Source organism: Biomphalaria glabrata, chromosome 14 (genome assembly GCF_947242115.1).
Source record: "Biomphalaria glabrata chromosome 14, xgBioGlab47.1, whole genome shotgun sequence".
NCBI lineage: Eukaryota > Metazoa > Mollusca > Gastropoda > Planorbidae > Biomphalaria > Biomphalaria glabrata.
In genome coordinates this window covers 1,629,480-1,640,892 of record NC_074724.1, presented here as the reverse complement: position 1 = coordinate 1,640,892, position 11,413 = coordinate 1,629,480, and the positions used below count along the sequence as shown (strand labels likewise).

Here is an 11,413-nt window from a genome sequence, read left to right as displayed (position 1 = left end):
AAAAGACTCATGAAGTTTATTTATAGATAAATATATGTATGTAGAATAATAATATGACATTGTCTTTCATTTTGAAAATTAGCGATGAGTGCAGTGCTTTACATTACTATGCAAACCCAATTGTGCCAAAGCCGTATTTCGCCGTGGGTTTATTTAAGTTTTCATTCCGTCTTAGCATATGTCTTCAACAAAGGCTTTTTCTTTGGGTCTAAATTTGTATTCATTGTGAGAGATCTCCAATAGTCTCTTTCAGAGGCCAAATTCTGCCAGTTACTTTCCTCTATGCCAGTGAGGGCTTAAAGGCGTCTATGATCTTTCTAGCGTTAAGATGTCCTTTCTAAGCTCGCCAAAAAAGATTGCAGTTGTCCCTCATAATGAATAAGTGTCCAACCCAGCGCTTTTCTTGAATTGCAATTAGTGCTTCCATAATGTCCAATCCGGCCTCTGCCACAACAAGGTTACTTGCAATGTCATTTTGTAATAAAGGTACCTTTGACGAAAGCGTTCGAGTAGTTTTACATGCCTTCTATACAGCACCAAGGTCTCAGATTCATACAAAAGTTTGGTGAGATTTAAAGCTTAATAAATATTGAAGAAAATTATTTATCAGACTGTTAGTTTGAGGCGACCAAAATCGGTGATGGCCTTAGCGAGGCGGTTTGTTTATATTTGTCGACTCTGGTGCATTGTTTGATACAGTGCTTCCCAGGTAGGTAAAGTGATCAACAACATTAAGGAAGTAGTTATTCCCATTGATTTGTGGATTAGTTCCGATTTAGGAATTCTTTTAATAACGATTTTGATAAAATAGTATTGAAATGTAATACTTTATATTACATTTATATATACATTTATATATACCTAATTGGATGGAAGTGCATTGAATAAATCAAGATTTCTATGTATTTTAGAATAACCTGTAACCGTTTTAGTTGTATCTAAGTTGTAGATTCAAGCTAACAAATAGTCGCCATTTCTAAATGTAGTCGTGATACATTTGTGTTTTAATTTTATGTTAGTTTATTCAAAGTGGTGTTTTTGAATTCCAAAGAAACTAAGTCTAGATGTATAACTACCTTTATGATTTTAATAATTATAATTAAATTTAATGAAAATTTGATGCATTTTTTTTAAACTCTTTCTCTCTGTAATTATTTACCACATTCTGGTGGAATCAACGTTTGTATCGTCATTTAGGAGATAAAGAGTTAAAACAACTCAATATTAATTCATACTTCATACTACCTCAAGCTGTTCTGTTTCCAAACATCATATTAAGATGAATCCACCATGTCCCTGTTACGTGCACATCGTAGTGTAAATGTGGAATGGTGCGCATGCGTGTTGAAGGGAGAGGCTAATCAAAATGGAGAAACTAAACAATATAGTGTTAGAGTGTTTATTAAGATTCTATTATTTAAAACAATGATTTTGTTGTTTTGGTGAATCGCTGAAGAGTTTCATCACTTAATAAGACGTAACTGTCCTCTGATATAGAGTTATGCTAAATGTGCAAGAACACAAAGAATATGTACTTTATCAATCACATTTTTTAAAGACTTATGTGTTTTATGATTTCAATAAATGTAAAGATATATTACTAACGTGTCTTGTTTGATTATTTTATATTGATCCTTTAGCACGCATTGTATCTCTAGTTTCATTATAATACACAAAAAGTGTGTGCATGAATTAAATATTATTGATGAATTTTTATAAGGAAATTATCTGAAGCAGTTATTTTCAACCTTTGTAATTCAACCTTTAACAAGGCCCCTTTATTTGGCCACCACTAAACGTACATACTTTTTTGTTTATACGCCAAAAACTGTTGAATTTGCTATTTTATAAGAATTATATTCATTATGTATATGTATTTTGTATTATTGTGTCCTAAATGTTTTTCTATATATCATCTATCAATAAAATAATTGCAAATACATTAAACTGTATCTTTATAACGTATATTTTTTTTTACTGTTCTGTTTCATATTAGCCTTAGTCATATTGCATAGGAATGTGGCAATGTGGAAAACATTGCTGACTTTGGAAAACGAACTACGTTACATTGCTTTATAAAAATGTTTGTGACACTATTTGAAAAGAAGCCAACGTCGGGGCAAAGGTTGCGCTTGTTTCCTCAAATGAAATATTTTTAGGGGAGTTTTTGTAAGAGCACAACAAATGTCATCTTCTGTACATGTCTACGTCTTTATTGAGACGTGATAACTAACAGTTTGAAAATCCTTGTTTGCAAAGACATTGTTGTTTCAATTAAAAGATACTGAAAGCAGTTAATAGTAGTTAATAATGCTTTAAAAAATTAGACTTTATTAACATCATTTTGATTCTGTACACTGGATATATATATAAAAAGACTAGCTATTCATAGGTTTTTAGCTATAGATGAAATTCTCTAATATTTAAAATAAGGAGTTCTAATAAATTGCATTATTATGTGGTGCATAATAACTGAAAATGTATCAAAGAAAACTGAAGCCTAGTTTCAGACGACGATTCAAAGATTAGATTATATCCAGTTTAGTTTTACTAAAAAAAATTGTAAAACATCTTAAGATTGGATACTTAAAATTACGCCATTTTTTTTGTTCAAGTACTTCCATCATTATTACTCAGATCTATTCATCGTAAAATGCGTCACCTCTTTAGAAACGTAAATCCTATTAGATTTAATTGAAAAAAAAATGGATGAATCAGAGGCAACCTGATAGTAATTATTATTATAGCTTTTATGTAGCGCTACTTACATGCTTATAGCATGCCCAGAGCGGTTTTGGTCCATTGTCTTTTGTGGACCAGTGGGGGTGGGTATCTAGGAGTTGGTTTTCCGTGCTGCCTATAGGTGCTCAGTAAACACAACTCTGCCCGAGTCGGGTGTCGAACCTCGAGCCCCGTTCTAGGTAGCCAAGCTCAAGCGGACACTTCCCACAATATGGGGAATGCATTATTTTACGTGGATACACATCCAAAGTTGCAACCTACATATTTTGCCACCTCCAGCGCAAACATAACCATTGTCTACAGGTTCTCATTTCGCAGTCTACGTGTCTCCTCGGTTGTGGATTTTCTTTTGGTCTCAAATGTGTATCCCGCGGCAAGTAACCAGCTGCCCTTTTCTATGCCAGCTGTCGCTTAAGATAGTTAAAGCTTTTACGAGGGGCGTCTCTGTTACGCAGACCATTTTTCAGGTCCTCAAAAATGACTGCCTTATTGATACGTTATACAATTGCGATATTATAAATACTAATCCGGCTTAGATTTTTTTTTTTTGCAAACCAAAGTTTATGGTGATTGAATTGAGAGAAACACTCTTAAAGCTAGAAGTTTGGATAGATTATTTAATACACATTCATAGCCTGTGTTTAAACTGCTGGATCTGATCTGGACATCTTGATTAAACAGATTCTGACAGTGATGTCTAATTATAGACTGCAGGTCGTATCCAGCCGTGAAACGGTAGCAACTGGCCTTAAAAAATTCTTAGCGAGTGTGTCAGCCTTCTCATTTCCTTCTAGTTGTATATGAGCTGGTATCCATTGAATAACAGTTTTATTGCTGTTGCTGTTGAGCTTTGTAAGTGCTGTTCTGAGATTTTTTCTATAAGAGGAATCAGAGTTTTGCAAACTTTGGAAGGTTGTTTTATCATCGATTAGAAAGACAATCTAAGTTGGGTACTTGGATGATTTGCTAGCATGGTAGCAGCTAGTGCTAGTGCTTCCCTTTCTGCTCTGTGGATGTCAGAGAGTTATCCAATTGCAATCTTTTTTTCTAGCTTTTCTCCATCTGGCCATTCTATGAGAATTTTAGCTTCTCCATTTGTGGTGGCCTTATGGGATGAGCCATCCGTGTAAACTCTGATCCACTAATTGCTAGGATAATTTGTTGATAGAAACCTGAACTACTGACCCGAATAACAGTCCACAGCAGCCCTTTCAAAACTTAATACAATATGGAAATACAAATGCATCATAATCAGATTGATGCGCTCCCTGGTCATGACCGCATATTTATAAGTCTTGGATGCTGATTGCAGAGCTAGAGAGGAAGATCCTAGCAATGGAACTGATATGGTACAGCAGAATCCTATATATTACATGTTAAGACCGCATCACAAACCAGGAGATTAGAGATTGGGTTACTACAGCGATTGGACCACATGATGACCTGTTAACTATTGAAAAAAAAATGCAAGTTTAAAATTTATGGCCATATTGCATGTTCTTTGGGGCTCGCAAATACCTTCCTTCAAAGAACAGTACCATGAAAAAGAATAAGAGGCTGTTAAAAAATGATGGAAAGACATAGAAGAATGACATTGAAAGAGGTTTTATTAAAGGAAAAGACAGCGAGGATATGGAAAAAGACGGTTAACAAATCTTGCCTGTCCCCCAACGGTCTATCAGACTAAGATAAAGTAAAGGTACAACTAGAAAAGATATTGAAAATCCAACATTATGACATTTTAGATCTTTCCAAGTTTTGATAAAATGGCTACATTTTTTTTCTTTTCTAAAAGAGAAAAAATATTTTTTTAAAATCAAACACGCAAGCAATTTTTTTATGAAAATAAACCATTTATTAAGTTATTTGCTATTAATTGTAGAAAAAAAAGAGACTATTTAAACAGGGAGATAACCATTTACTATATATATATATATATATATATATATATATATATATATATATATATATATATATATATATATATATATATATATAATATATAGATATATATAACACATTTAAGCTAACGGTTTTAGATTAAAAAAATAAATAATTAAAATTGAATTACTAAATAAAATTAATTCATTCATACTAACTGTCTGAATTTACACACCTTAACAATGAGGAGGTGTAAAGTAATACAATAAAATTAAGAACAAAGACTTCAAAATCTAGTAAACCTAACTCAAGACAATATAGAACAAACATAATTAACCACCAAACTTGAAGAGATATACAACTACAAATACAAAAGGGACAAAATAAGGTTGAAAAATCCAAATGGCAGACGAACCAAACAAATTTTACATGGTGACGGAACAAAATGCACACACACAAACAGAATGAAAATTAAAGTAATAGACAAAATGAGATAAATGTACAAGACAGTGATAAAATAGTGAACAATTTCACAAAACATTTTGCCAATATATATATATATATATATATATATATATATATATATATATATAAATATAAAAGATCAGACAGAGATGCACAAACCGTTTTCAAAAATGACTGCAAAGTAATATACTCGCCGGAAAAAGAAACGACAGAACAGACCCTTTACACTTAAGTATGTAAGGGCTGCTTTACACTTGATGATGTAAGAGCTGCTTTACACTTGAGGATGTAAGGGCTACTTTACACTTGAGGATGTAAGGGCTGCTTTACATTTGAGGATGTAAGGGCTGCTTTACATTTGAGAATATAAGAGCTGCTTTACATTTGAGGGTGTAAGGGCTGCTTTACACGTGTGATGTAAGGGCTGCTTTACATATGAGGATGTAAGGGCTGCTTTACACTTGGGTATCTAAGGGCTGCTTTACACTTGAGTATGTAAGAGCTGCTTTACACTTGAGTATGTAAGGGCTGCTTTAGACACTACCCAAAATAATAAATTCACTGGTCAAGACGGTTTAACATGAATTTTACAAATGTTTTTTTCCCAAAACAGGATATCTTCTACTAAGACTATACAACAACATTTTAAAATCAGGACAGACACCTACTGACTTTAATCTTGCATACCTCACGCTATTACAAAAAAAAAAAAAAACAGCAACTAAAAACAACACAACATCTAAAGACCAATTTCCCTTTTAAACGCCGACTATACACTAATGAGAAAATTATTTCTGTAAGAGTCAAGTCCCTTATACCCCACCTACTAGGACAAGACCAGTACCGTAACAACCCTGAAAAAAAATATTTACGAACTGAGCCACTGTCTATGTGTCTTTCAGAGTATTTTATTAAATTTGTTTTTGTATTTATATCTTAACAGCGTATTAAGTATTGCCTTTTATCCATAAATTTTATCCATAAATTAATTATGTTTTATATTGTTGTTTATTCATTTTTTTTAAATTATGTATTAAAAACTCTAAAATTTTTAGAATAAAAAAAACACCCAAGAAAGGGACAGAAAGCCAAAAAAAATGCAAAGAAAAGAGGACTTGAGACCAAAAATACCTATGACTTAAAAATCTTAGCGAAAAGCAGATTGTCTACGGTTTCTTAAAAAAAACACTAACTGTATTTGTACCCTTGTTAACTTATATTTTTTTTGCCCACATTAGTGATCGTTGTAATAAGGAAGTAATTTTTAAATAAAGTATGAGTTATTTTTGTAAATATTTCAAATAAAATAGTATTTCAAGAAAATGAAAAGCTATTTTTAGAACTAACATATGATTGGCTCCACTTAAACTGTAGCAAACAATGAGGGTTGAACTTGACACACATTGTTCCTATAGTTGAAAAATCAATAGCTCAAATAGTATTAAATGAGGATCAATAAAGCAATTTTAGTCCGAGTAAACATTGATATATGTTTGTGTTAATCATAGCATGCAATTGAAACATCTTTTTTGCGTTATGATTTTGCTTTTTCAAAGTCTGCCAGGTAAGTGAGCAGAGTTCAACATTAGGATTCTTGTTTCATCTCATATTTTAAAATATTTTTTATTTGTTGCTTTCCTCTATACTCGTTTCTCTTCTTTAGAGGTCTTTCTCTTTTCATTCTCTTTCTCTTTCTTTTTCTTTCTATTTCCTTCTCTTTCTCTTTCTTAATATTTCATTCTCTTTTCTGTCTCTATCTTTCTCTTTCTCTCTCTCTTGTTTTTTTTCTTTCTCTTTCTCTTTCTTTCTATATATATCTCCTTCTGGCTTTTTTTTCTCTTTCTCGCTCTCGCTTTCTCTTTGTGAACATTCATTTGTTACTTATTTATTTATTTCAGTTATGTATTTACATATCAGTACTAGATTTATGACATTTTTATATATGCCCAAATAAATTGAGTGTCAAATATTAAATGACTAAGCAATTACCTTTAAAAATTACCATGACGATAAAAGAAAGATCAATACGATAGAATCGAATTAACTACGGCAAACAGAAAATGGCATCTCCATTTCTATAAATAGCATCTGTGATAAATAGAGTTGTGTAATTACCGAATAGTTCTAATATAATGCAACATTATTTCATCTATTGTGCACTGTTTAGTAGTGTGGAGATATTAGAGATGTGAACGTTGATTTTAAAATGCTCACACAGTTGTTGCGGTAGGGCTGAGACCAACAGTTATAGAAGGTCTCAGCACTGACCTTCGATGTCTCAAGCTATAGGCAGTGGAGAACAATAGCTCGTTGCCACGTCAAAGGTCAGTGTAGAGGCCTTCTATAACGGTTGGTCTTGGTATAGCACACAAATGGACGAAGTACGCATTTAATGACCATTTGAAGAGTTTCAAGGGAATAGAGAATTTTCAGTGTAATGTAGACTAGTTGGTCAAAGTATTCGTAGTGACAGCACAGAAAGGACTCGACTGTTGTGCCTTGGATTCCTGTGCCATTTTTAATAGTTGGCAGATATAAACGTAGAAGATAATCCTACTTTAACAACAGTAATATAAATAACTGTTCATAAATGTGCTACTTACTTACTTAGACTTAGGTCCTCACGCGCCTTTCGTCACATTGGGTTGGCAAGCTGTCACCATAAAAATCTGTCACAGACAATATCTAAAGCTTTCTCCCTCCTTGTGTCCACTGTTCTGAGGTCCTTTATGAAAGAGTAGCGCCAATTTATACGAGGACGTCCCTGTTTGCGCTTTCCTCGTATTGGCCTCCATGTTATCGCAACTCTTAGTATGCTTGTTTCATTTTGTCGGAAAACATGTGCCGCAAACATCATGCGACGCTCGGCATTGAATTTACTTGTTTCATGACTCCCAAAATCCGTTTCTGCCATTTTTTGTTGACCCACATTTAGTCTTTTCTCAATGTTGGCATATGATTTTCATGTATCATGTAATGCATATGTTTCTGTTGCTATGACGATTGTGTTGAGAAGGTGTATTTTTGTCTCGAGTCCAATGATTTGGCTTGTCCAAATAGGCTGCAGCCTTTGGAAAATGCTCCCTGTCTTTCAAATTCGGCACGGTAAGCATCTCCATCATTTGTTATGGTGCTGCCTAGGTACGTGAACTTGTCCAGCTCTTCAAGGTTTGACTCGCCACGTCTGACGAGTTTATGCAAAGAATAGTTTTGGGTGCGTCTCTATCTAGGATCTCCGTAATTTCCTGTATACATTTATTTGTAACCCGGAGTAGTGCAACGTCATCGGCGAAGACTAAGTCCGTCATTAGGATTTGTTCACGCCATGGAATACCAAAGGCATTCTGGTTCATTGCTCTCCTCATTATGTAGTCGATGGCTAGGAGGAAAAGGAAGGGAGATAAGATGCACCCTTGTCTCACATCTGTTGTTTCCTCTTTTGTTTAAATGCAGCAACTAGACTGACTGTATGGGTGTCGAAGGATCTGGACGAATTTTTCTGGGATATCATATTCTATAACTATTTTACATAGTGATTCTTGAAGAACACCATCAAACGCTTTCTTAAACTGATCGTTCGCCGTTTGAGGTATTCGAGACTTTGTTAAATGATATTTCGTGAAACGAAGATCTGTTCTGCACATAATCTGCCTCTTCGGAAGCCTGCTTATTCTTCTCTGAGTCTCTCATCTACAGACTGTTGAAGCCGTCTTAACAAAACAGTGCTGGAAACTTTACCCAGGATAGAGAGGAGAGTAATTCCCCTCCAGTTGCTGCAGTATGTGTACATTTTATTTTATAAATTATTAACCTCATCTGCAGAACTAGTGCTTAAAGTCATCGTTGGGTATAAATGAAGATAAATAATTATGTCTACCCAGTTGGGTATTTAGTGTTATTAATGCGTTATATAAATTTGAATTCAAGGTTAAATTCAACTTTTACATAAAGTTATGTATTGTTAACAACTATCTACAGACTTTCAATATTAGTAAAAAAAAATATACACATTTAAACACACTATGTTAAAGATGTCAACGTATTTTTAACCTCATTTCGATCTACTTTTCACCACCATACTGAAATTATAAGTGTCTTGTCTTTCATCAGTCTCTAAACATACTCCATAACACCGATTAGTCAGCTTTTCCTAAAAAAAAAAATTTCAATCTTCTGATTAGACATGAAAAGAAACAATTATTAATACCTCACCAAATGATACCAAGGAGAGCGCGTTGGCTGCGTGGTAAAGTGCTTGGTTTCCCAACCTGGTGTTCTAGATTCAAATGTTGGTGAAGATTTTGAATTTAGGATTTTAGAGCTCCCTAACGTCCAGACAACTCTAATGGGTACATGACTTTGGTTGGGTAAAGTAAAGGCGGTTAATCGTTGTGCTGACCACATGACCCCTCTCTTCGTAAACCGTTGGCCAAAAAAACAACAACACCTTTAACATCATCTGCCCCAAATATCCCAAGATCTGAAATGAAAACTTTACTATACCCAATCTCATGTTATCCAACGTTTGAGTTTTCATCTATTATTTATTTATATTTGTATGACCAATAAAGGGAAGGAAAGCGCCCACAAGGCGGACAAAGAAAATGCTTCTCTCAAGGCGTTCAGCATAGATCTAGCCACCTCAGAGACAGAGGCGCATGACAGAGCATCATGGCGCCGCGCTGTTAAATCTGGCGCACAGGTTAATGAGGAAAAGAGAACAACGCTGGCAGAAGAAAAAAGCCAGAGAAGAAAAGCAAGGCCAATGACACTAGCTCCAGCTGGAATAACCTGCCAAGTGTGCAGCAAAACATTACGAGCTCATAGACCTCACTAGCCACATAAGGAGGCTGTGACTATACGAAACTTGCATACAAAAGTACATTTTAGTTTTCCCAGCAAATCGTGAGAAACTATTAGTTTTAACTTTAATAATTATTTTCTTGTCCACCCGTAACTTAAATCTTGTACGATTTATCCCCCCTCGTCAAGACAAAGGTACTGGCTCTCAAGGGACCAAACTGTAGGTGAAACATAAATTAGCTTCTCTAAAGCTAAGTTTTAATTATTGACCGCTGGACGGGTGATCAACACAATAGGCGCTGCACCAGGGCTACGTATAGTGGCTAAATAACTATTCACACCTCCCCCACCCCCCGTAGGATACGCACTGTCTTAAGAATAATGTTGTACAAGTTGGACATTGACAGATTCATTTATATCCCTACTCACACGGTAGGCAACGAATATAGACCATAAATCTGACCTGACATCTCCATGTTTAGTTACATGTGAAAAAATCACCTAGCTTTCTTCCCAACCCGTTAAACGAAAAGTCCCATCTATATATAAAGAGAGAACAAAGCATTTTAAGTTAAGCTCGCTAGAATTCATACAGTCTTCTCTGTTAGGAAGTTTATTTTGTGAGGTTTCATTAGAGACAAACGGGTGAGTGTAAATATTCTAATGTACTTATTTTATCTACTCAATGCCTTTAGGAAGTTCCTAATTGTCTATATATCCCCAGCCTGGTTGCTACACCTGAACATGATTGCTGTATCTGCAACTGATTGCTGTAACTGCTTGCTTTAACTAGTTCCTACCTCTGCCAGATCTCCACACAAAGCTATGACCGGAACCGACCACACCAGATACCCCCTCCCAATCACATAACTGTTAGCAAAAAGGCATTGCCTACTGTCCTTGGCAATAGAATACTTTCCACAGTGCCTACTGCTCAGTATCATCTCCCTAGTATTCGGCCCAAACTGACAACCGCCCAATAGTTACTGCCCACTGCCGACTGATTAGTGCAACCTTCGCTACAGAAAAATAAACTGGTGTGAATTAGCACGGCCATCTACGAGCTAGTGACCACAGCTGAGAGATCAATCTACTACACCAACCCTCTCTACTGCTAAACAGGCAGCTGCTTAACTCTAGCGCCAGCTTGCCTACAGCAAAGAGGACGATGTCCTGAGACAGAACCGGATGACTCATCCTTCTGAGTGCCAGTCCTAAGACCACCAGAAAAAGACTCAACGGGCTAGCAGAAAAGAAATAAAAGTAGTCAAGACATTCAAGCATTAGTTAGCAATTCATGATGAGCAATTATTTTATATATTTATGCGTCTATTTTATTTCTTGGTTATATTTATTTTTTATTAGTCATCTTATGTAAACTTATAGTCATTAAAAAATTATTTTAATTTATAAATGTAATACACTGTTCTGTTGTTACTGTTAGTTGCGGTGTGCATGTTAGAAAATCTTGCATATGTGAGCGGTATAAACAAATTAATTACCCCTAGACCTTAGCAAACAA

The 11,413-nt window shown here is 34.9% G+C and overlaps 2 protein-coding genes across 2 annotated transcripts in view; one reads left to right on the top strand and one right to left on the bottom strand.

Annotated features, from left to right (window-relative positions):
- The window catches only part of LOC106075685 (uncharacterized), a 151,581-nt gene that overhangs the window by 54,068 nt on the left and 86,100 nt on the right, over window positions 1–11,413 (bottom strand). The window lies entirely within an intron of this gene.
- Window positions 6,482–11,413, top strand: part of LOC106062675 (uncharacterized) — a 66,532-nt gene continuing 61,600 nt past the window's right edge. The window contains exon 1 of the mRNA XM_056011091.1: window positions 6,482–6,652. Coding sequence (XP_055867066.1) covers window positions 6,598–6,652 — 55 coding nt within the window. The 5' untranslated portion in view covers window positions 6,482–6,597. The remainder of the gene's footprint in view (window positions 6,653–11,413) is intronic.